This window comes from Copadichromis virginalis, linkage group LG1 (genome assembly GCF_057382275.1).
Source record: "Copadichromis virginalis isolate Kocher_CV1m ecotype Utaka linkage group LG1, C_Virginalis_male_GT1.1, whole genome shotgun sequence".
NCBI classification, from domain to species: Eukaryota; Metazoa; Chordata; class Actinopteri; order Cichliformes; family Cichlidae; genus Copadichromis; species Copadichromis virginalis.
In genome coordinates this window covers 40,018,710-40,045,013 of record NC_140618.1, presented here as the reverse complement: position 1 = coordinate 40,045,013, position 26,304 = coordinate 40,018,710, and the positions used below count along the sequence as shown (strand labels likewise).

General features: G+C 40.2%; 2 protein-coding genes across 5 annotated transcripts; one reads left to right on the top strand and one right to left on the bottom strand.

Moving 5' to 3' along the window:
* Window positions 1–649: 649 nt before the first annotated feature.
* Window positions 650–3,516, top strand: LOC146719262 (serine/threonine-protein kinase pim-2-like). 4 transcript variants are annotated; one of them, XM_085462584.1, is made up of 4 exons: window positions 650–716; window positions 2,505–2,685; window positions 2,772–2,942; window positions 3,032–3,516. In XM_085462584.1, the coding sequence occupies exons 1-4, from the start codon at window positions 681–683 to the stop codon at window positions 3,121–3,123; spliced, it is 480 nt and encodes a 159-aa protein (XP_085318710.1). In that variant the 5' UTR covers window positions 650–680; the 3' UTR covers window positions 3,124–3,516. The 4 variants fall into 4 exon arrangements, with proteins under 4 accessions (XP_085318710.1, XP_085318728.1, XP_085318719.1 ...); XM_085462602.1 differs by lacking the exon at window positions 650–716 and adding an exon at window positions 1,404–1,552; XM_085462593.1 differs by lacking the exon at window positions 650–716 and adding an exon at window positions 1,760–2,184.
* Window positions 3,517–16,065: 12,549 nt separating this feature from the next.
* On the bottom strand, window positions 16,066–26,197 carry LOC146719261 (lactase-like protein). The gene is made up of 13 exons (XM_085455892.1): window positions 26,062–26,197; window positions 23,230–23,390; window positions 22,539–22,626; window positions 21,282–21,391; window positions 21,066–21,194; window positions 20,870–20,965; window positions 20,036–20,090; window positions 19,731–19,892; window positions 18,573–18,847; window positions 18,169–18,295; window positions 17,861–18,060; window positions 17,713–17,776; window positions 16,066–16,243 (listed from the first exon to the last, which is right to left on the bottom strand). Exons 1-13 carry the CDS (start codon window positions 26,192–26,194, stop codon window positions 16,128–16,130), a joined length of 1,716 nt encoding a protein of 571 aa, XP_085312018.1. The 5' UTR covers window positions 26,195–26,197; the 3' UTR covers window positions 16,066–16,127.
* Between the last annotated feature and the right edge of the window lie 107 nt (window positions 26,198–26,304).

The window sequence follows — 26,304 nt, the reverse complement described above, 5'->3', positions numbered from 1 at the left end:
ATGTTTTGTAAAATATATTTTTTGTTTTTATTTTTTGTTTTTGAAGGCTCTGATAGGATAAATTTCTTAGACAACCAAGAAATTGAGGCACTAGTAGCTAACACTGTATTTTAAGCGAAAGCATAATTCTGGCAACCACTACCAATCAGCAATCAGAAAACAAAAATAAAAATAATGATGAGGAAAATGCAAATAGTTCGTCCAATCTGGGAATCACATCAGCTTTAAGTAAATCATGCTAGCTCACTGCATGTGACAATCCCACCACCTCCTAACAAGATTATGTTGCTGTCATTAGAAGGACCACATTGTGTGATTATTTCATCAAGTGTCTGAATAAAATTTGACCAACTAATTTAGTTTGTGTGGCTATTTCTGTGTGTATAGATTAATAAAATGATTAGGTTCCATTCAGTAATCCAAATCAAGTGAGTAAACTTTGGAAATAAATCAGGAGAGGATACATACACATAATTCGGTAGTAGAACGACTTTTAGCAGCTATATCTTGAAGTAATCATTTTCTGTATGGCTTTATCATCTCACATAACTGTGGAGGACATTAGGCCCCTCTTTTAACAAAAGAAACTGTTTATTGGGCTTGATCGCTATTTAAAAGTCGGTGCTATAGTTCGGATATTTTTTCTTTTCTTGTTGCATTACACAGTTTTACTAAAGTAAATGACTCATTGTCTTGATACATGCTCAATCATCCAGGTAAGTACACTGAAAAAAAGGGATTGGCCAGCTCTTGGATTTACGTAAGCATCTTGCGTGTATTTAACACAATTGCCTCATGCTTTAAAGTTAAGTGTAACTACATAGTGTAGAAACTACATGATATGCAGAGAGGCTAGATTAAATTGTTTATATCATGTTCAAGTGAAGTAAGTCAATAATATATCAATGTTAAATCCCACGACCACGACACTGCACGGGTTTCAGACTCGCGCTCTTTAGATCGTGGTTTCAGGAAGGCATCCATCTCAGTCAAGTCGAGCAGCCACCTCTACTGTTTTTTACCAAAAAAAGTAAGTTGGGTGGTTGTTACATTAAAAAAGTCTAACTTGTAATTTGAACACAATAATTTCATGTTTCTATGAACGTAATTAAATCATGAAGAATCTGTACGAAATTCAACAACTTAATTTGTTCTTGTTGAGATGAGCTGATACAATCTAGTGAGAGTGGTTAGTTGCTGAACTCATGAAATTCACAAGATCGCACAAGATTTCAAACTGCAGGAGTTATAAGAGGCACTACACACGCACCACGTGCATGCTATTGCTATTGCTATTTATTGTGTATTATTACAAAACAAAACAATTCTGCATCAAATACAGGAAATCATAGCTTTCCTACATTTCCTAGATTGTTGGCATGGTGGTTAGTGCTGTTGCAAATGGTTGTTTGTTTCTATGTGATAGACTGGTCAGCTGTCCAGGGTGTACCGTGCCTTGTAACCTATCACTTCAGGGTTATTTCCCAGCCCTCCTGCAACCAGGATAAAGATAGAAGGATGGTAGTTGTTGAAGACCCATTCAATTTTTATGGTAACCAGGATCTAGACTTTGTTGAACATTATGTAATATGAAGACAGCATGTAGTATTTAAGTGACCAAGTAGTATTGGGGTAAAAGTTATTGAATACTGTTGAAATAAAATGACAAAATTGTGAAGGATTAAAATATTCCAAGAGCTCAACTTACTTCATCTGAACATGTTTCAATCGCATTTTATGAACACAAAATGCACAGGTTTATTGAATATGAAAAAGTTGTGTTGATTTAACTCAGTTGTTTAAGTTTCTGGTTTGTAAAAATGCTGCAGCTTCAGTGGTGTGGAACTGGTTTAGCTTTCGTCCGTCAGATACACAACAAAGCACAATTTTTGGTAGCGCATGCTAGCAGGCCGTCGTTATTACCGTGTTGTATGGAAAATACGGCACACTTAAAATCAACCCTTTGAATTTTCTGAAACTCGACAGAGCCCCTTATAATCCCGTGCGCCTTATGTATGAACTCTGGTTGTGTTTACTGACCTCGAAACGGTTTTATGTGCACGGCGACTTTGCTAAGCTACAAAGCCGCACCGCTCGATGGATTGTCGGAGCATTACGGCTATCGTAGGCAGGCGCCTCGCGGAGTGATACGTACTGCACCTCAACATGATATTACCGTATTGTGTGTGTAACCTCTTTTTAAGTTTTGTGGATATTATACATGGTTATGCTGAGATTATGTCGGCCAGTTTCCACTGGAAATGCCTTTTGGTTAAACTGTCAGCGAGGAATTTGCATTTTTATATAACTTTAATGGACATAAAAAAAACAGCTGCTTGTTTAAGTGAAAATACATTGATGGGGTTTTTTGCACTAATAAAGTTGTGGAGTTGTAAAGTATTTTGTCTAGTGTCAGTTATATCGTCAGTTATATCGTTATCGCAACTTTTCAAATGTATATCGTGATGAATATTTTTGGTCATATCGCCCTGCTCTATTTCCAGGTCATTCTGAAGCAGCTGGTTGATGCTGCGAAGCACCTGGAGGATAAACACATCTTTCACCGGGACATCAAGAGTGAGAACATTCTAATTGAGACCGGCTCAGATGTACCGCGTGTTCGTATCATCGACTTTGGACTCAGCTGCTTTTTTAAGGAGCGGTCGCAGTACCGCCTCTTCTATGGTAACATATTCTGCTCTTGCTCTTCACAGATGTCACAGTTTTCGCCTTTTGTTTTAGAAGAAATTGCAATTGTGTCTGTTTATTAGGTACAGAAATTTACTCCCCTCCCGAGTGGTACGGGCGCAGTTGCTACAGGTGTGGACCCACCACGGTATGGCAAATGGGAGTGGTTCTGTACGAAGCGCTTCATGCGGGGGACTTTGACACCACGAGCTTCCTCAAAAAGCGCCTGAAATTCAAAAGACATCTGTCCAAAAGTAAGAAAACGTCACACTTCAAGACTGACTGATGGCTTGGACCACTGGAACTATCATCTTCATGTTTTTTCTCTTTCCTTTCTTTCCAGACTGCCGGGATTTCTTGGACGCGTGTTTAACCAAAGTCCCGGAGACGCGGCCGACGCTGGAGGATCTACAGCATCACACTTGGCTGAGATAAGCCTATCACACACACACACAAACACACACAATTCAGACGTTATCATTTATGTGTGATGTATGAATTACCTTTCTTTTTTTCAGGAAAAATTTTTTTTAATTGGCCCACTTTAAATTTCAGTGTTTTGGAATTCCTGTAACCCCCCCAGCCATCCCAGGAAAGGGGATCTCTCTTTGAATGGGCTTTCCCGAGGTTTCTTCCCGTCAATCTGGCCCCCCCAGGGGAGTTTTTCCTCGTCTTCATAGAGAGCTTGGGCTGGCTCAGGAGCTCCATCAAAACTGTCTTTATTTAATTACTCAAATGTAATCATATACTTTAAAGTAATCAAATAAAAAACAGTAAAAATCTAAGACTTGAAGTAAACTTCCATTAAAATAAAACTTGTTTAATTCATCTTTGCTGAGGATACTGTGTTATTACTATTTCAAGGATTATGTCAGAACCGGTGCCATTATGGCACCGGATACTGGTACCCATCCCTACCCATCACTAGGGAACAGAACAAACCAGACATCAATTACAACAAAAATGACACCGACCCAGCCAGCATGACTCGTCTGCCTTCAGAAATGTTTAGCAATATTACAAACTGGGTGATATGCCTTAAAGTAGCTTGTCATGTGTTCAGCATTGTCACAGGCTACATTTTAATTAAAACCACAATCTAGTAATGTTCTGTCTTTAACCTTCCTAATTTGTTTTTTGTCCTAACCTAACACTAAACTGCCAGTGAAAACAAAAGTTACATAAATAAAGAAAATTACGGTCTCACACAGGAGTCAAACCCTAGTTTCTAAATGATGTCAGTAATAGGAAATTCTATCTTTAAAAAAACCCAAATTGTCACACCACTTTGTCAGCCTCGCTGGCGTCAAGAATCATTAGTATGATGCTAAAGCTTTAGTAGAAGTTGCACATCAGTTGGTGTCCCCGCCCCTTATCCCCCTTAAAATCCTAACTTGAAGATGCAGAATTTGCTTCCTAGTAATATGGATGTCATTCATGAAGGTAATACCCAAGCAAATAGCAATTTTATTATGATCTGTGCTGCAGTTGTAAGACCGGGCACTTGAATCTTTCCTAAAACCCTCTCCCCACTCCCTACTGACATTGTCGTGATGTTACTGCTTTCTCACTGCAGTCATGCAATTTATTCTATAAAAAGCTCTTACGGTGTGTTCACACCGAACGCGATAGACGCGAACAGAGCGTCAGGTTTACATGTAAAGTCAATGGAAAAGCGCGATGACCCGCGATTGCGGCTCCCGCGAAAATTCGGAAGCAGATTTGTGTCGCCAAAACGCCAAAACGCCTGAAACGCGCGTCAGTCTAGGGCGTTTGGAGCGTTTGACTCGCGAATAAAACCACGTGCGTGACTTTTTGTGTTGCATTTTGTGCATACGTGCGTTACGCGTCTACCTGGAGTTGGAAAAATCTGAACTCCAGCGTCAAATCGTGCCGCGACAACCAATCAGGAGCCTGGTGACGTGGCTGTGACCTAGGTCAAAGGGGCAGATCCAGCCAAACCCCTTCATTCTTCAATGGAAGGAAGGCTAATCAACGCCGTAGCAAACAACCTGGAGCTGCACGACACCAGCTGCTTTCTGGACCGAGACAGGAATATAAAGGACCGAGCTTGGAGGAAGATATGTGAAGGGCAACCTGGTTCATTCATTTCTCTTAAGTTTTCTCTTAAGTTTTCGCTGACCCGGGGAAGCCGCACAAAAGCTAGCAAGCCACCGCTATTTTCCCACTGACGTACAAATACCGTTCTGCTTTCATGCATGTTGTCATATAGGAATATATTTTCTTTATTAATAAGCAGCACACAGTGGTCCCGCTGTCACTGCTTCGCTTTTCCGCTGATTTTCTTTTTCTTTTCTTTTTTTTGCACCGTACAGCATTGCATTCTGCAGCCTGATTGACAAATCTGCTCCGTGTCGTGTCTCCTGCGCTTGCCAAATTTATCATGTTTGGTTTTGATAACCATCACGTCCAATAGAAAAAACAGCACAAAAACACCCATAACTATGAGCCTCATTCGGAAATAGACACCTGCACCGCGAGGGGAAAGGGCGCACGAAAGTGGCGGGCAGATGAAGACAAAACGCGGCATAATAATACTTTTACGTTTTGCAATCTACAAAGGTTTGCACTTTGAGAATCAATTGTGAGAACTGTGACCAATGTTCATGTGTGTGGGGAAAACAGTGTATAAAGTGCGTGGCCAGGGGCTAGTTATTCTGAGAACCCCTGCTGCAATAAAGGAGGGACCACTGTATATACTTTCTCTGATTATATTCAACCTGTTAGCATTTAATACTGTATTGATAGAGCCAACTGGTTCTGCAGCAGAGCATCCCCTGTTGCTTCCCCTGGCTCCCCAGTCCCTGAGCTCCTGCTGCTGCACCCACAGGTATGTACAGCAAGCACTGATACCTTTTTAGTCGGTGGGATTGCCTTGTGATCACCTTTACTAAATATCTACAACCAATCTGATTATATCCTGTTTTTGTTTTTTTTCCACTGTTGAAATTAAAATCTAGTAGCAGCCTTCTCATTTCTTTGTGTTTTGTGCTGTTTTACAGGCCCACAGAGGAGGACGGCTCCGAGGCAGATGAGGGACGGGTCCCAGGACGGTCCATCGGCGGTGGAGCTGGCCATCCTGGAGTCCCTGAAGAGGCCACACCAGTCTCCAATGGAGCATTTCCTCCTCAGCCTTGTTCCTGCTCTGGAGAGCAGCTGGTCCTTTTTATTCCTGTCTCTCTGTAAATACTTATATTTTATATATTTATGTTTAATGTTTTTCTGTTTGAGAATTTTAATATTATTTCAAATAAATTTTTATAATGACTAATGTCTCAGTTCTACTACACAGCAAATGTTGGCACACGACTTGACACATGTAGAAGTTATTTCATATTATACTAATGACAAAATATACTAATACAGTGGGATGCAAAAGTTTGGGCAACCTTGTTAATAGACATTATTTTCCTGTATAAATCGTTGGTTGTTACAATAAAAAAGGTCAGTTAAATATCATACAGGAGACTCACAGTGATATTTGAGAAGTGAAAAGAAGTTTACTGGATTTACAGAAAGTGTGCAATAATTGTTTAAACAAAATCAAGCAGGTGCATAAATTTGGGCACCACAAAAAAGAAATGCAATAAATATTTAGTGTATATCAAAGTGTGTGTCTCCTATATGATATATGGGGTGCCTTTGTCTGGACGTGCTTCCCATCCAGAGCTGCACAGCACAGAGGGAAGTTCCAGCGCTCCTGGAATCCCTCTGTGATGGACCGCCAGTCTCCAGGTGAAGGCGCAGCCATGAAGTCGTCCACTAGAAAGTCCCAGATGGCCGTCGCTATTTTCGACGTCGCAAACATTTTCTTAAAACCCTACCTCTGTCTGGAACTTTATACCATATTTTCTCTCGTTTTGGTGGCTTTAATTTTACTTTAAATTGTAATTACAATGTTGAGAAACTCCCTGTAAAGCTTTCATCCTTCCATAAGCAGGTCCTCTTAGCGTGGACCCTCATTTATAAACACAACTTCTCACCTCACAAATACCTCATCTGGAACAACAGAGAGATTTTATAGAAAAATAAATCACTTTTCCTGGAAACTTGGCTCCAAAATGGGATCCTATTGGTGGCTCAGCTGGTTAGTAAAGAGGGACAACTACTTACTTACAACGACTTTATTGCACTATATAATTTTCCAATCAGTGTTCAGGAATTCTCAATGGTGCTTGGTGCCATACCCTCAGGGACTTTAATGTTATATAAAAACACTGACAGCTCGATCTCTACCTCAGTCACTCTCCCTGATCCAGCTGAGTCACCAATAGGAAAAATCTGCTTTTCACAGGAACTTGGTAACAGCAATAAGAGAATACGTAGTTTATTCCAAGAAGATATCGTCTCTCTCCCATATATAATATCTTATTGGAACCGATTTGTTCCAGATATCAAGTGGAAGATAGTCTGGATGGTCCCCCATAAATATTTGATTGTAAATAAGGTGAAAGAAGTCTCTTTTAAAATTCGACATAAATGTTATCCAGCCAGTCACTACATGGCCAAATTTAAAAGGGACATAAATACTAATTGTACTTTCTGTGGGGATCATCCAGAAACTGTGACACATCTTTTTTGGTACTGTTCTTTTACACAGAGATTCTGGAAGGAATTTAGCAGCTTTGTTATTGTCCATATTTTAAGGGAGTTTTCTTTACGATGGGAAAATGTTTTATTCTGTTTCTTTAAGTTCCCCAAGAAGTATGAGAAATGTTTTTTTATGATAAATTTCTTAATACTTTTAGCTAAATTTTTGATCCATAAATGTAAGTTTACTAACAAAACACCATATTTCTGTCATTATTTTAAGGATGTGCACATGCACATACAATCAATATCAGACTGCACCAACAAAAAGGCTCAAAACAATATATGTATGTGAATTTTTGCGTGTATTCTTATAATTGTTACCTTTTTCTTTTACCCTTGGCTTTTATATTTATTTACGTATTTAAATATGATTTTTTTAAAGTAATGCTGCGAGATGGACAGTTAAATAAAGGTTTCATTGAATAAAAAAAAGATTTAAAGCTGACTGGTGGCGGAAGCAGAGCACAGACTGTCTGTGAGAATCTATCGCCATCGTGTGGTGCAGAGATATATTGCCATTGAATTTAGACAACGAAAGCTTGGCTCACAGAGCAGCTGCAACAAAAAACATTAAATAGCAACATGATATATTATATTATATTATATTATATTATATTATATTATAGTGCAAACAGTGCAGGCTTCAGCTCTGGGGAAGAAGCTGTTCCTCAGTTTGGGTGGATTCCGTCACTCACAGCGTTGTTAGCCCTCTTGTGCGTGCAGACTGCAACCCCCCACTGTGCTTTGCCCTGATATCTGCAGTGTGAGGTTGGATCGCTCATTTTCATCCTCACACTGATGCCACTTATTTCGGTCTTTGTTTGACATAAAAGGGCATATTTGTCACTTTATTGCAACTATATTTGCACTCTTGAGCTCCTTCATTCACTGACTGATCATAAAGTTATTACTTGCGTTATGTATTCATCCTTTTGAACATAATTAATGAAGCCACATGTAATCACTAAAATTTGTATTTTGGGTACAATAAGAGAGTTTCGGATGTAACGCTGTTTTGTTTTGTTTAAATTTCACCAACTTGCTGATGCCCACGGTTGTGAGTGCGGCTTCTTGCTGTACATGAGTGGATGGTTGTAAATCACATCACAGATGCCAAAAACCTCTCAAACCAAGCCCTCTTGCCGGTGATGCTGTGCGCAACCTCGTGACAACCACATCACTGATACTAACTCCTGAGCTGACCGTATGTTAACATGCGCCACAAATAAGGGTCATATTTGGATTTAAAACAGTCACCGAGAAGCTTCCACTGAATGCTGCTTTCCCCTGCATGACACTGAAATCATTAACACATACTAACCCTCCATACCCTGTAGGAAACTCACTTCCTTGGAATAACATTTCAACAGGGAAAGAGTTGAGAGCAAATGTCCTTCTCTTGAACCTTCTGTCAGTCAGACAAGTGTAGCTTGAGCTTTTGTTTGCACAGGACAGGATTAACAATGGCGACATAAACGAGCTAAGGAAGCATAGAAACTGCAGAAAGGGCGTATGGCTCCTGTGTCAGTGAATCCAAACTACCTCTATGTTTGAACAATCCAGTTACACAGCTCAAGAAAATATTACTCTGACAGAAGGAAAAGGCAGTATGTGTCTCAGTAGTACTAAAAAGCTATTATATCAAAACGTAAAGGGAAAACAGTTTGATGAGCTGTATAGTGAACTGAAACTGAAACAAAACGAAGCCTATCATTAGGAATACTGACTTTTTACAGCTTCAGTTCTTTTTTCACTCAGTAGGTGGCAGCAAACTACAAACAATGGTTGCATTTTACACTCATCCGTTTTCATTAGAGGCAGAAGCCAGAAGCACATCCAGGTTTAGGTCTGCTGCTTGGTGCTACACAGAAACAGGCTGAACAGACTGAAACTCACATGAATTTGGACGAATCGAAGTAAGAATGTCACTTCTGCTCAATTGAATTGATTATCATGACCCTCACTAAGAGCCACTTAATAAGTTAGGAGTAATGTGCCAAAGTAGTATAAATATTTGAACTTTTGGCAAATCCAGCAGGTTAATGAAGTGATTTCACATCATGTGTTCAAACGGCTTGTCAGTTTTTAATATATCCCATGTGTGCATACTTAAGCTTTAAAAAAATACAGTCCAATGACCTGATAGATGTTTGCTGAACATTGTGGTTTACATCAGCACTTAAACTAAAACATAAAGAACCTGTTTTGTGCGGGCTGTTCGATACCATGAAGCAAGACCTCTGAACATCTCAGTTTTTACACACACACACACACACACACACACACACACACACACACAACAGGAGTTATAAGGTTAATGGGCATCCAGTCAGTTAGCTAGTAAGTACTTTGGGTTTAATATCGGCACATATGGCAAAATAACCAGTTTCTCACATTAAATTTCAAACAGGACAGTGGTAACAACAGCAGGCTACGGACAATCTGAAGTCTTAGATTTTAAATAGGCTGTATACATTTCAATGGGAGCAACAGGGCGGTCAAATATCGCTGATTTTACTACAGAGCAGGACGGATTGTAGGGTAGCAAACATCGTGGGGAAACGCGTTTTCAACACTGCAGGTTACCTGGTGTAATGTTTTTCAGCTAAAAAGAAACATGGCCCGACTCCTACCAACTATATAAAGTGTAACTGAAGGTTAAATGCAGCTAATGTGTCCTGTTTTAAGACAGGCACTTCCACCTCCGCTCCGCTGCGTCTCAGACACCATCGCTCTGGATTTTTGGGGGATAAAATCGCCCCTGCTTTCACCTCATGAGTGTTTTTACAGTAAGTCGATGAGCTTCAGTGTGCTGTTATTCTACTGAGATCATAGGTCAGTCATCTTCTCCTAACCAGTTATTTCTTACAGTGTAACATAACGTGTTTACCAAAGTAATCACATTCCCCTTTTTTGTGGTTCCCTATCATGAATAAATGTACTGTTTAAACCAGTGTGCCCAAATCTAAGCTTGTGTTTGTCATTTCTCCTACTTTAATTTTAGAAACCTTCCTTCCTATTATTTCTACCACATTTCCATCTCTTTTTTCCCCTTACTATGCTCTGTGTGATCCTGTCCATGACCCTGTACTTTTGCTAGAGAGATAAGTTTTGGCAGCTCTTTTCTAATTTCTAATGACATTTTTCTGTGTCTACCAATAATGTTTCTGTTGGAGCTGTTTTAAGTACAACTATCCAGAATCTTGCCTGATATTGAATACAGTTTCATTTCAGGAGAACTGTGTCTGCTGCTGCATCATATACAACACATCTACAGTATAGCACAGATCTGATGAACCCACTTTCACCTAAACACTGAATTATATTTAATGCCTTCTTGCATTCATTCGTCTACTATTTTCTGAATAGAATAATAAGGAAGGGCACGCTGCTCCTCCACATCGAAAGGAGCCAGCTGAGGTGGTTCAGGCATCTGACAAGGATGCCTCCTGGGTGAGGTGTTCCTGGCATGTCCCACCGGGAGGAGGCCCTGGGGCAGACCCAAGACACGCTGGAGAGATTAAATCTCTCGGCTGGCCTGGGAACGCCCTGGTGTTCCCCCAGATAAGCTGGAGGAGGTGGCTGGGGGGAGGGAGGTCTGGGCTTCTCTGCTTAGGCTGCTGTCCTCGTGACCTGGCCCCGGATAAAGCGGATGAAGATGGATGGATGGATGGATGGAAGGATGGATGGATGGATGGATGGATGGATGGATGGATGGATGGATGGATGGAAGGATGGATGGATGGATGGATGGATGGATGGATGGATGGATGGATGGATGGATGGATGGATGGAAGAGCACACCATATTCCCTGGTGTTCCACTTTCCACCCAAAGTCTTTCAGAGTAACTTGTATTTGACTATACAATAAATAAAATCCTTCATCATCTAAAAATTCAACCATTGATAACAGTTTTCCTCATTTTGTTTACTAGCCCCTCTCTAAACATCATGTCTTATATTTTTCTCATTTCATGTTCTAAACATTATGCTGGAACCACTTTGATATTCTATACAGTGTGATCCTCTTTCATTTATAATTTTCTCCATTATTTTGCAGATCTTGGATGTTAAAGCTCTGATTTGAGTACTCGCATTCAGTTAAAAGGACTAGATGCTACAGTCCCTGATAAAGCATTGCTTTAGATGGAGAGACTCTTGAGGGATGGCTGTTATGAGGAAAGGCAGCCCAGAAACTTTGTCAGCAGCACCATTGTGTGCCTCAACTTTTGGTCTTTTACCCAGGCTAATCTGCCATTTTCCTTCCTTGGTTAGGTTTAGGGATTAGAGATCAATCTAGATTATCATTTTAAATTTGGGACACATCATCAGTAGTGGACCTTGGATTCATCACGTGTTTCGGCCATAATCACTAGACACCTTCATCCAAGGAGGCCCTGCCAAGGTTGATCAGGCCCAGTGTGTCACTGATTTATGTTAAATTGTTATTTCTCTTCTTCTTTTTTCTGTTTAGTTTCCTACAGTTTATTTTCTATCTATTCACTGCAACTGAGAAATAATACTTACCTCTTTAGCATTTAGAGCGGAATATTTCTTTTCTCTCGTGGTTAGCTGACTGCCTTAGCTGCCCAAGTGGTGTCAGCCCTTTTTAACCATAGCCAGTGACTGGTCCTCTAAGCAGTGTTAGCTAGTTCTCTTATAGCCTGCTGTTGCGCCTGTCCTCTGATCCCAATCTTGTTAGGATGCCTGGGTCGTCGACCCAGGGGTTTTGAGTTTATTATATTATTTATACTTTCTAGTCTTTGGTTTCTTTGAGTTCTGTCTTATAGTTTATGTCTCTGTCTTCTCTAGCTGCTCTGTCTCCCCTGTCAGCTGTATCCCCTTGTCTAGTTCGCGTCTCTGTGTGTCCTTAGTGGCTATATCCCCGTGTCCAGTCAGTGTCTGTGTCTGCCCTGGTCCCACGTCTCTGTTCCCTCTGTTGCAGTGCGTGCGAGTCTGTGTCTTTGTTCAGTCTGTGTTATGTTTCCTGTTTTACTTTGAAAGTCCATGTCTGATGTTAATGTGTCTGGTTTTGCTTCCCCTTGTCTCGTTAGGTCTGATTTGCCACAGCTGTGTTTCCCTCCTGTTACTCATTCCCTGATTGCTCCCTCTGTGTATTTAAGCCCAGTGTTTCTCTGTGTCCGTGTCGTGATCTACCGTTTACTTTGCTGTGTGTTTTGTCAATCTGCTGGTGTTAGTTTATTTTTGAGTTTTTCCAGTTATTTTATGTTTGCGTTCAGCATTAAAGCTGTTTTGGTTTAAGTTCTGTCTCCGGAGTCTGCACCTTGGGTCCTATCCCTGTCCGCACACAGCCGACACCTAACAGATCTCTCTAAGCAGTTTTGCTGTTGTACTGGCAACAAAGCCCCTGCACCCCACTTCCACAGGGCGCACCTTGATCTTCCAGCCTCTGTCCTCTGCCTCAGCTGACAAGTTGGCATTGCGCAGCTTCTTGCGCTCAAATGCTTCCTCAATTGCTTCCTCCCATGGTACCGTCAGCTCAATGACATACGCAAGTTTTTGAGAGTTAGACCAAAGGACGAGGTCTGGTCGCACAGTAGTTGTTACAATCTCTGTGGGGAAAATTAGCCTCTGATCCAAGTCCACTTGCATCTGCCAATCCCTTCAGCGGGCCCAGGTCTGGGGTTGAGGGGCTTGTCCTCGGCTTGTTAACAAGAGACATGTTTGTCTTTCATCCTGTCGTCCTTCTCTCTGCCCAGCCAATCACAGCAGATGGCCCCGCCCCTCCCTGAGCCTGGTTCTGCTGGAGGTTTCTTCCTGTTAAAAGGGAGTTTTTCCTTCCCACTGTTGGGCTTTTCTCTGCATGAATTATTGTAGGGTCTACCTTACAATATAAAGAGCCTTGAGGCGACTGTTGTTGTGATTTGGTGCTGTATAAATAAAATTGAATTGAACTGAACTGATCTATGAATTTTAAAAAACAACCTTTTGCCAATGTTACCTTTTCATAATTTAGACCTAGATATTCATTACCTATAAATTTGCATTATATACAGAACAATTTAAATCTTCAACATCAACATATTTTGCATTTCCTGATCACTACCTAACGTAATTGTTTCCTAATCAGCAGAACTGAAACACCACGTCTGGTGTCACCTCTGTGTCATACTCCTCTACACTCAGCTCTGTGTCTCTTTAAGTACCTGCTATGAACAAAAACTGGCCAGTGAATCTGAAACTAATGTGATTCCACAATTCCAGCTCTAACATTTAAGCTTTTACAGCTTATATCATGCAGATGAATCCATTCATTCTTCAATAACTGCTCCATTCTGGACATTGTAATTCCATCTAACATGCTGCTTGCATCAAGTCCCCCACATCAAATTACTTTTGCTTGTGAATGTCTGCCAAGTTCATCCATTGATTGTGACGATCTGTCGCACGGGCTGTAAAAACGAACTTATCAAGGTTTCAATTATAATGTGTTCTAAGTGTGTTTCTATGGGATCGTTTGCTGCCCACCACAGTTACAACATTTATCTCGTACATTATTTTTAAATTCTTGGTGCGATTAGCACAGTACATTGATGTGTCCATGTTTTTGGCACCTGAGGGGTGAAGGGATATATGGCCTAACCGAAAAGCTTATGCATCCTATTTTAATTCTCTGAAGAAGAACAGCCTATTGACATTCCAATCCGATGTTTCAAAATTCCAGGTATAGATCTGCTAACCTGTTGTTTTTTTTACAAACCTCACCACTGTTAACACTCTGTTACTGTTTTTCTAGATTGAACTGGAAAACCCGTCGTTACTCCCTGCATTACTTTGGTTTCTGCTAGTATCCTCTTCTCTTCTCTGCGTATTCTCATCTTCCTTTCATTTCAGGGTAATTTAAAATTCCTCCTTTACCAGCTTTTGCCATATAATACATTTGTCCAAAGTGTTCTCCACTAAACTCTGTTTACTGCTCTGTATAAGCTTTCTACTTTTTCTCCCTGCTTCATGAGTAGGTAGAGAAAACATTTCTTCAGAAAAAAAAGTTACTTCTGTGGCATTTTATTATGAAAGATTTCATGAAGCTTCAAATATTTTTGTGTGGCTGTATCTTAGGAGTTGGAGCAGGTTGTGTATTTGGAGGTCATCTACTATTCGAAAGGTTGGCGGTTCAACAGCTGCTTCAGTCTACATGCCAAACTATCCCTGGCAAGATACTGAACCCCAAGTTGCTCTCTGACGCATTTATCAGGATGTGAATGTTAGATAGAAAAGTCAGATAAAAAGCACTTATGCATAAAAAAGAGTTCATGTGTGAATGAAACATTTTATAAAACACTTTGAGTGCTTCAGTAGGAAAACACAACTGTATCTAAGAACCAGTCTATTTACCATTTTTCCACTAAAAACTGATTCCAGCTGCCTAAATCAATGTTATGCATCATTTGCCTGAGACACCATTATATTTCAGGCTCATCAGCACATATAAAAATCTCTGTCCGTCTGTGGTTGACTCAGTGTTTGGGGTTTTCATACAATAAAAATACATGATTACAGTGCAGGAACAGAAGGAAGCCTGAAAGCCTGTTCAGCCAGCAGGAGTCTCTGAAGTACAGCAGGTCGTTTTCTACAGCTTTTCTTTTCCAGTTCAAGTTTTGAAGTAATCAAAAAATGATAAAGAGCTCATATTATTATTTTCAGCCTGTTCCTTTAGGAATTGCCACAGCAGATCATCTACCTCCATCTTACCCTACACCGACAGAGATGTCGTCCTTCGACATCCATGCATCTACATCTATGCGTCTTCTCTGTGGTCTTCCTCTTCCATGGTAGCTTGATCGTTCAACATCCTAAGTCCCGTATATCCACTTTTAAACATGTCCATCTCAGCCTTGCCTGCAAGCCCCTCAACCTGAGTTTGTCCTTCTGATATGCACGTTTCCATCCTGTCGCTGTCCGTAACTGCAAAAACATACATCACAACAGGTCTCGCTACCTTATTGTAACCCTTCCCTTTCACCTTTGCTGCTATTGTCACCCCCTCCACCCCACCTGGCTAGATGTAAGACGCAGTCTGTCTCAAAGTGACTTATATTCCTGTTGGTTCCCATGCGTATCCCTCCAGGCTCTACCTGCTCACTACAATTATTTTTGATTTTTGTTACTCAAAAGAAGCAAAAGAAAACACAATAAACACAACGTGATACAAATGAGCAACAATAAAACTATAAATCAAACTGTTCATCAAGAACCAACAATTTACTGATGCTTAAATTGAAAGCATTTTGATCTATTTATTAGGAACACCTGTGCAGGTAATGCCATTGACACTGGACCGCATCAGAAAGATGACTAAAGTTTACTGGGTGGTAGCGCATTGGGCTCCTTTATTACATTTTTACATTGGTTGTTTTTCATAAGATAAAGTAATAACAAAGGAAATGAACCTAAATATTCACTCACCATTGAATTCTTAAAAATATATTTAATCAAAGTTTCATGACCACAGCATGGACATCACCTTCTCCCCGTCAATCTTATTAGAAACTTATGGACACAAGCCAACACCTCTCTAAAATGAACTTGGGCAGCCAATAGAGAATACAGCTATTTCAAATCACACAGGGTCAACTGATTAATGAAATAATCGAGCACAAATCTGGATTTCAGTCTCACATGGCGACAGACGTTTGCTTTTGGATTTTTCATGATGACCCCCAAACATTTCTTTTTCAAAGCAGCAGCAGGACAGTTAAATCAGCAATAAGCTTGAGACAGGATACACGTTTACAGCATGGAAGCAAAGCTTAGATTATTTTCTTTATCTGTGAGCTCTCAATGATGTGACTGCGTGCACTTTTCAGAGGCGTCGACGCAGCAGGAACATGAAGAAAACCGCACTGATGAGGATGCAGAGTGTACACACAGTGGGAACCACAATCTCTGTTACCATCTCCATGTGGCCTATCAATGGATCTGCAACGCATACATGGAACCAAGAGTTAGTGTATCGCCATTTATTCAATTCAGCTTTATCTATTCAGCTCAAGGCATTTTATATTGTAAGGTAGACCCTACAATAATACACAATACATTTAGAGCCCCAGCTTACTTAGATTTTTGATTTAGTTGTGTACTATAAAAAATAATTTTTTCCTTAGTGCAAAAGCACAGCACTCTTTTAACAGAATGATAAGATGGGATGCTATGGTGGTGAGGATCAGAAAAACCCTTTATATACTTCAGCATGAACATATTATACCAATTTTACAAAGAAAATGATAAAACTGTAACAAATACCTAGAGTTACAAATACAACTAAATATAAATGTAGAAATACATGTTGAATATGTTTATGGTGTGAAGCTCTGACTGTATTACTTTTGGCTATTTCTAATATGGGTTCATTCCTGGTGTAAGATGATTCTATTCAGCAGCTTTTCCTTAACTTGTGTGACTCGTTCTATTGTGGAGTTCACCACCATCTGCACTCTAAAATACCTACGAGGATATTCAGCATTGTTGTGACATTATGTTGTGCATGAGCTTGGTGGCTGACTAATCTGAACAAAGAACATACAGTGCAAATGAAATACAAATAAAATAAATATTAATTGTAACATATTAAGTGTTATATAATGTTAGGAGTGATTAATTTAATTAAGTGATTGTCAAATGTGCGAGCAGGGCTTAAACTGAGCTGGAAGGACGTGGAATAGCGTTCCGGCCCCTTTAATTAATTTCAATCTAATAAGCAGATTAGTTCATTTTTTGTGTCCTGCTAGTATGGCAATATTTGCTGAGTAATAAAAAAAATCCTGATATCCTTTTTCCCTTCTCATCCCTGTGATTTGTTTATGGTGCAGATGTAAGTAAAAGTGGCTGCAGTACAGCAGAAGACGAGTGAGCATAAAGGGAGTGAAGCTCAAAATCCCAAACACACAACCAAACGCACAGTTTCTGTGCAGTTTGGTCCAAAATGTGTCTGCTCTCTAAAGGTGCAATCGCTGTGAGAGAAAAAGATGTTATTATGTAACAGTACTGGAGACGGGGAAAGAAAGACAGGATGGAGAAATTCTTTTCAAAGTTAAGGACCGCTCACCACGTGAAATGTAAATTTAAAGCTTACATATAACACCCTCGCATATTCTAAGGCTCCTATCTGTACCTGATGTGTTGCTGAAATGTGTTTTGACTCAGTAAAAGCTGGGAGAATCACATTAATCTCACACAGCATCAAAGTATGTACCTAAACTTCATCATGGATTGACCAAGCCTGTTCCATTCCTGCAAGTTCCTGATTTTCCTTTGACTTTCTTCTAGCTGGAGGGGCAAAACAAAGAAAAACCCTGTTAGATGAGACAAAAACAAGCTTCAGACTGAATTTTCCTTTGTTTGGCCCCACCAAGCTTTTTACAGCCCACGCACTACTTCATTATACTAACCTGCAGCCAGCAGCTGGTTACTGGAGGAGCACGTCTCTACAGCTTTCCTCTTCCAACTTTCAACCTGTAAAGCCCAAACAAGCCCTTGTTTAAGCATAGTGTCTTCACCTCCATGGGGGACTTTTAGCATGAAGTGTGTAGCGTTTACCTCTCTCTGATTGGGAAAGCCATTTGAGCTGATAATGCGTTTGTAGTAGTGGACAGAAGCTTTTGGGTAGCGTGGCTTATTTTTGCTCCTGAAGTCCACGTAGTAGAGCCCAAACCTCTCAGAGAAGCCTTCATCCCACTCAAAGCTGTCGAGGAGAGACCAGGCCGTGTACCCCTTCACATTGACCCCATCTTTTATCGCTGTAAGTCGAATCGTGGACACTCGTTTGATTGACATCATATCTAATGTACACAGGTTTGATATTTGATAGGCAGTTTTTGAGACAGTGACGTCTTCCTGGGTTTCACCTTTGAGCATTTCGTTGATGTAGTCTTTGAAGTACTTCATCCTCCAGTCGTCACAAAGGTCGGTGCACAGCATTTTCTCTGACACGCCATTTTCTGTCACATAGATCATGGGGTTTCCATACTGAGTCTGTTAGTGAGATGCCATATCACATATTTTTGTTATTATATTTGCTGAAAAACTATATTTCAAATGAATACAGTATCACCCAGGTTCACAACAGAAAGACATCAACAATTTATATAATGCTGATACATTTGCCATACATGAACTTGTCATGAGTGATCAGTTCATCCAGTCTTCACTGTGAATATGTCCATGATGCAGTGGTTTCACACAAAGCCCCAGTTTCCCCCAAATACAGCTAGAGTTTTAATTTGAATAGCTCAGTAATCAGGATGTGTACCTTAACAAAGTTCAACAAGCGTCGGAAGCCCCAGGGAACGGAGTAGAGCCATTCAGAACCAGGGTCAGGCCATTGTGGGTCAACCAGTTCAGCAAGGTCACGGTCAGAGAAATAGTTGTCTCCAGCTCCTGATGGGTAATTCTTCAGAGTGACATAGCGAGTTGTGAAATGTCCAAGACCCAAGAAGTCACAGGTGCCCTTGATGTAACTTTTCTCCTGAGGAGAGAAGACGGGCAGCCGCGAAGCTCCCAGACCCTGCTGGCCACTCTTCCTGCCTGAAGAAATTTAGTACACTGTGAAACTAAGTGAAGCTATATGCAAGGCATCAATGACAGCAGGGGTGGGGGAACATAAGGAGCATAATATCAGACTGAAGTCACGCTAAAATTACAATGCACTAAATACTGAGTATGCAACTTCCTCTTATGCAAACAAAGAGAAGTGTTACATAGTGGATCTTGATTGATTCAGTATTCTGTTCAAACTAGCATGTGTACAGCTACTACACATGATGACACTGGAATATAGGAATTAATCTACCAGCGGAGGTAATAGTGCATTCACTCAGGTTAAAAGCATTCGTGGTGACTTATTCATGGCTGGTCACACAGAAAGTGAGGTGCATAGTTGTGTGACAAGTGTGTACACAAACCCCCAAGATCACAATAGGTTAGCACTTACTGCAGCGCATGGCTGTTTTCTTCCAGACCACAACATATTTGCTATCAACTACAAGTCAGGCTCTTAATTGCTATGTTTTGCTGTTGTGACAAAATCTGGCGAAAGACAGACATGTAACACTTTGCAAAGTACCCCCGGCCCCCCGTGCTTCTTTCTGCCAATAGAGGTCTTCCATATACCTCCGTATAGCAACAGCTTCTAGCTCAGCTCTTCTTCTCAGTTTAGCAGTTCAGCAGTGTGTGTTGACCACTGAGTTTGAAAAGGCCAGGATCACAGCAGCTGCTTTGGAAAGTATTACTTCCTATTCAGAAATTCATGAAAATAAATGAATGACGTGGTGAGATTTTTCTCTTTGAAAGGGATGTACGTTAAACTTCCCTTGAAAATTCTTGACACATGTAGTTATATCCTTTTTCTTTTTTGGGGTGAGGACATTTTTACATATTGCAAAGGTCTAAATGGTTGCATTTGACATACCAATGTAATCTTTCATAACTTGTGGGTAGTCTCCATGGAAGAGAGGTGTAGCAAACCAGCCCAAGTAGAACTGAATGTATCTCTCTGCTGCTTCGATATCCCTCTGGTTGGAGATGTCCACTGGTTCACCCCAGTCAGCAGTCAGCGAGATCCCAACCAGGCCTGCACACATGCAAGAGCTTTGTTGATAGAAATTATGCATGTGCATATATTATTTACACATAAATACAAACACACACACACACACACACACACACACACATATATATATAGATAGATGAATGAATGAAAGTTTTCCCTTTCACCTTTTTGTTTGCTTCTCCACTGCATGTCATACGTGTGCCATACTTTAGCATGTGCCTGTTGCAAAGATAGAGATGCAGGTTTAGCCTCATGTCTGTTCACCATTATTTTTTCAATCAAAGGTCCCAGTGAGATACAGTATCTTTTCTGGGAGTAACAAAAGTAACAAAATAAGATGTGAGGCTTCACGAAGAATAACGTACAAACTGCTACATAAGCAACACAATATATTTGACCAATTTTAATGTAATATTTAACAAAACACAATAAACGAAAAAACATGTAGGAATCATACGGTAAAGAAAAATGTGTAAAATAATAACATAATTGTAAAGAGCATTTTTGTAAACACTGATTACAGTAGTGGTAAATAATTATTTGCTGCTCTGCTGAATTTAAAGTTTGTTCAGTTACAGATTCAGTAAAATATGTACGTGAGCAAACTTATAAATGAGCTCTCGACAGTTTGGTTTTAATGTAGGAGACAGAATATCAACCAAAACATGAAATCGTTGTTGGCAAGTGCAGCGATAAGACATTTTTATAGCTGATCACCAGGTTTGATTACATGTTGGGAGGGATTCGACCTTTGACGACTGGCTCAGCCACTTCATGACATTAATGTGCTTCCTGATGCCAAAGAACTTAATTTTGGTTTCATCTGACCACTGCACTTTCTGGCCTTCTCTTGGTAAAATTGATGGAATTATAATCTTGACAGCAACTGATTTGGAGCACCTTTGTTTTTCAAGTCATAGTATTAAAACTAATAATTGGAAATTATGGTAAATGATCAGATTTATCAGCAAAACTGGGCACAAGTCATTCAGTCCTACCTTGATGATATGGTGGGCGGCTTTGTAAGCTCCTGTTCCCTTCAGTTTCAGTCCAGGTGCATGTTCACCTGTTTCATATCCCTCCACAGCAATGGACTTAATAACGAGACACTGACAATCACTCTCTGACACAGCATACTGTATTACATTACAAATGCAAACTGTGAAGGAACCATTTTTCTTTAACCTGACATACCCAAGGATTGTTGAAAGTAATCCAGTACTTGACTCTGTTTCCAAATCTTTCAAAGCATAAGTTAGCAAAGTCGTTAAAGTAATTCACCATGCTGATATTGTGCCAACCGCCATATTTCTCATGTAACACCTGTGGAGAGTAACATAGATTTTACTGTTGTATCTACAATATAGCTTTGGATAAGAAACTATGTTGAGCAATAATATTAGTGCTTACCTGTGGTAAATCCCAGTGGTATAGAGTGACAATGGGTGTGATCTTGTTATCCAGTAGCATGTTAATCAAGTCACTGTAATATTTAATTCCTTTCTCATTGATTTTTTCACCTGTAAGAATTGAAAGTGACATACACTACATGGAGCAAAGTGCTGGGAAACTATACATTACACCTAATGCAATTGTTGGTTGTGGAAATCCACAGCATGAGGCTCACACATACAGTGTGAGCACAGTTTTTGTGCATCCATGAAAAACTTGCCAACCAGCTCGTTCTGCTACTGACTCTTGCTTGGTGTCAGATTATTGACGTCTGAAGAAGCAAGTTCATACTGGCAATTTCATTAAACAGACCGGGGCCTGAGTAGCACGAAGAACCATACACAGCTACAATACCCAGGCACCTCGTTGTCAGGCTGGACACCAGCTCGGTCACAGACTGGAGGAAGATGGACTTCAGACCTGAACTGTGGAGATGTGGGATTGCCACTGGGTGCCACATCTCATCTCGATATCATTCTGCATTGATATTGTCTCCAGTGATGATAAGCCTTGTTTATTCAGTGAGGGAGATGCCGCCCCAAACCATCACACTTACACCACCTAACGCTGTTACCCCATCAGTGCAACAATCAATCCACACTTTGACCCCACAATCCAACTGCTGCAGGGGGAATCTGGACTCTTCGGTGAACATATTGTTCCTCCACATGTTGAAGTTCCAGTGCTCATGGTGCAGACACCAGCAAAACTGGGCCTGATGGTGAAAGGCAGTCATGGTAGGCTTCCTGGAAGCCCTATTAGACCAGAGCTCTGTTTATGGCTCCTAAATGCCGGTGTCATCTTTTTGGGATGTCCGCTTCACAACCTCTGACATCCTCTGTTCTATGAAACTATAATACTGCTGACACTTGGTTTTGTGCAACACATTCTTTAAGTTGCCCAATGGCTTGGTCCCTATCCGGGTGAGTCTTAGATTATCATAAGCTCACAGTAAGAGTCCATAGCAGAATAAGCTGTTTATACTGGCAAGTTTATCATGGATGCAACCGCCATATTCAGCTCTACTGCTCAACCCACAAATGCATTTTCCTTACACGTGTGGCACAATTTAAGAGGAAATAAATAGATTTTCAAAGGGAACGAAGTATTGTTACAACTAAGAAAAAATCACGCAAACACAAATGTCCTAATTTTTTGTGCAAATTTCAGATATATACATTTTTAAATGATGTCAGATGTCAGATTTATGCTTACTTTTCAGTCCAGTGGGTAAAATCCTTGGCCAGGAAATGGAGAAACGATAATGATTCAGCTTCATGTCCTTCATCAAGGCAATATCGTCCTTAAAGACAGACAGCAGGAAATATTTCTTTAAATAAATCACAAAAGACGATGTCTTTAGATGTGAGTCTTTGTCTGATAACATATGAAACAGGTCTACTTTATATTATCTTCAGATAAAGCTGTAATCAGATTGAATGTTTCCTAAAATTCCTAAAACATATTTTCCATTCTAACTATAACAGTTCTGGATGTTGGTTGGGGTGTAGGAGTCATAAGTCATGTGGCTTATGTTGGAGTCTGTGGTTTGATTTGAATGTAAGACCACTCTTTTATTTTATTTACTTACTTTCATGTTGATCTTTTACTTAATATTTACTTTTACTTTATTCACTGTCAGGAGTCTGACACCTTTTGAAAATGTTACCTTTAGTGTAAAAGCTATTCCTTCACATTCTGGGCTGCAAATAAACATTAGAAGGAAAGCAAGAAAACGGAAAATATATTTTTATATTACAGTTATATTTGTAATATGCATCCATATGTAATGTAGGCTGTGATAATGAATGTTAGAGGAAGAGAAACGAGTCATTTAGATCGGTTGAGCAATAAAATATTGTGTAAAAGTTTGGCACTGAAGAAAATTCCATTTTTTCCACGTCACCTTGAATTTGTGGTATCCCTCACATGAAGAGTCTGCTGTGTCATTCAAGAATATTTTTCCCTTTTTATGGGAAAATGCATCCCAGATGCTTATTCCCTTTCCATCGACATTCCAGGCTCCTTCAGTCTGGTAAGCAGAGCTGCCAACTCCCCAGGAGAAACCTGCAGAGGAACAAAAAACAATCAACAAATCTTATTTTATTTTGTATTCACTCCTGAGCTTATAATCATAATCACATTACGGTTTTCCAGGTTAAGGTAGAATTTTATATTTATGTTTAATTATACGATCAACTTTTAAACCAACATGAGCACTTTAAGAACGTTTTATTCTTACTTTGTTCTTTAATAACATTTTGTGCCCAGAAAAAAATTATGGCAACTTAGGAAAGATCCGTCTGTCATGAAGATTGTGTGATATGAACGAACGCTGGAGACATAGGTTTCCTATACAGTGTTGCATAATATGGAATTAAAAGTCATGCCTTCATAAATATTGAAAAAGCAAAAGAGAAAAATGTCATAATATATTTATGTTCTGAAAAATCTTGGTCAGACAATAAGCATTTGTATGTTTTTCACAGCCTTTTGAGCCTTTTGAGCAGACACTCAGTATCAAAACATTTATGTATGCCAGGAAGCAAGTAGTGCATGTTCAAAAAATTACAATATCATGGAAAATATCAGATTTTTAATAATATGATTTAAAAAAGGGAAACTTTCCTTATTCTGTCTTCACCACACATCAATTAAAATAGTTCAAGGCTTTGTTCCTTTAATTATGAGAGCTTCCTATTTGAGTACATCACTATTCAAACTGTAATACTGTATATATTTCAGTCTAGTTCAGTATATTCAGCCTTAAGGATGGCTGCTGACTTGATATTTGTCCACATGATTATCATCAACACCCCATAATGGATCAATTAGATCAGTTGGAGGTGTTGTTGGCCGACAGGTTGCAGGTGGAATACGTGACTCTGTGGACCAAAGGTGGAGGAAGAGGAGGCCAGGTGGAGGTTGTATTAGGAGGCAGTGAGAGAGAAGGAAAGGCAGAAGTGTGGAAGAGTAGGGACTCTGGGGATTATGACTGGTTCAGGGGTATGTATGATGGAGAGAAGGAAGGTTGATATTATAATGTAGGCAGGAAACTAGGTAGAAGAGAAGCAGGGCCAGGAGCACCGGAGCTGTTCTGTCACGGTGTAGATAATAACAGAAATACAGCAGGGGTGATCTTGATGGAAGAGTATGTGAATAGTGTCGTGGGGTAAGGAGAATATCAGCTAGGATCAAGAGTTTGAAGTTGGAAATTAAAACAGTGATGTGGAAAATGTTAGGGGTGCATGTGCTCCACAAACAAGGAATTCGGGAGTAAGTTGTGTGAAGTGGGAGAGAGAGTCTCCAGGGGGAGATTGGAACAGATATCAGTGGAAAAGGAAGCAGAGGTGATGAGGTGTTCGGCAAGAGACAGAGAAATGCCGAAGGACACATGGTAGCAGATTTTGCATAAAGGATGGAACTGGCTGTTGTAGAAACATATTTGAGAAGAGAGAGGAACACTGAGTGACATACTAGAGTGGAGGATGGTGCACACGGGTGAGCTACGTCTGAGTGATAGCAGAATGTAGCTACACAGCACTGGATGGGTTCTGTAGGATGACTTTGGACTTCAAGAAGAAGAAGCAAGTGAAAGTAGAAACAACTTTTAAATGGTGGAAGATGAGGATGAGGCTTCATGCTGAGAAACAGCTCTGCAGGTGCAATGTTAGCTTTGAGATTCCTAATAAAGAAGTATACAGATGGTCAGAAGGAGTTTCACTCTGTCTTTGTTTCTAGAGAAACTATATGATAAGGTTCCACGAGAGGAACCCTGGCATTGCATAAGGAAGTTAGGGGAGGTATGTGAGGCTGGTGCAGGACAGTAAGATAGTGGTGGGGTAGTAGTGAAAGTCCATAGAAGTATGACAGAGTACATGTGTGTGAGTGAGAGAGAGGCACGTTGAAAGGTTAAAATGCAAGAAGCAGAGGTAGTGAAGGTAGAGGATGGGGTCAACCATCCAAAGCAATGCAATGTAATGTAATGCAATGTAAGTCAGGTGAAGAAGAGAGTTCAGACAGGGTGGAGTGGGTGTAGATGCGTAGCAGGTGGGATTTGTGGGAAAAAGCCAGAGTGAAAGAAAAATTTACATGAAAGATGGTATACAAAGTTCAGAGATGATATTACTGACAAAACGACAGGAAGCCAAGTCGGAGGTGGAAGAGTTGAAAATATTACGATTTTCATCAGGAGTGACCAGAATGGACACGATTAGAAAGAGGAGGAATGGTGAATATAGTAAACAAAGAATGTTGAAAATGAGCTGCCAGTCCTGAGGAAAAGAGAAACACCTTAGATGTATTATAGCTGTATTGAAGGATGCTGGGGATAGGGTGAGATGGAGGAAGACGATCCGCTGTGGGAACGTCTGAAGGGTGAAGTCAGAAGAAGAACAAGTAGTAGTGGAAGAATCTTACGCTTGATTCATTTATGAATTCTCAGATAACTCCAGTTGCTGATGACTAAGATATTTGTATTTTCTTGGTTTTGTGACAGATTGTTTAATAAATTGGTTACATAATAAAGATTTAACTCTGAGCACTGAAAAAGAAATATGAGTGTGAAAAAGTGCGGGATTTGGGATTTGCATGTAGGAACTAGGAATACTCGATTCTACCAACAAAAATGAGCTTAGCTGAATATACCAGAGAGATATTTTATATATACGGACACTATATTGCTCTCCTGTGGAACTGTAAGTCCAGCATGTGGTCTGCTGGTCTCCTGGTTTCCTACCAGTTGGGAAGGTGCCGTAGTAGAAGGACGTTCTCTCGTTCTTTGTCCAGTCAAAGTCCTCAGTGGCTGACACACATAGCACCAAGGCAAGCACATGGTGTGGTCTCAGGATTCCCCACTGCAGCATTGTCATCTTTGGCAAAGAGAGCACTGTCTTTAGTTACAATTGACTAGCCAGATTTTAGCACAGATTTAACATCCTCATAGCTTGCACATTCATTTTTTAAAGTGTAGTGTCTTCAT

Coding starts and splice junctions, on each gene's coding strand:
- LOC146719262 (XM_085462576.1), top strand. CDS start 2,454: ATGTATATCGTGATGAATATTTTTGGTCATATCGCCCTGCTCTATTTC. Junction 2,686..2,771: donor GCAGTACCGCCTCTTCTATG/GTAACATATTCT, acceptor TCTGTTTATTAG/GTACAGAAATTTACTCCCCT. Junction 2,943..3,031: donor CAAAAGACATCTGTCCAAAA/GTAAGAAAACGT, acceptor CTTTCTTTCCAG/ACTGCCGGGATTTCTTGGAC.
- LOC146719261 (XM_085455892.1), bottom strand. CDS start 26,194: ATGACAATGCTGCAGTGGGGAATCCTGAGACCACACCATGTGCTTGCC. Junction 20,966..21,065: donor TTACTTTCAACAATCCTTGG/GTATGTCAGGTT, acceptor CTCGTTATTAAG/TCCATTGCTGTGGAGGGATA. Junction 18,848..19,730: donor AGTTATGAAAGATTACATTG/GTATGTCAAATG, acceptor AAATTTCTTCAG/GCAGGAAGAGTGGCCAGCAG.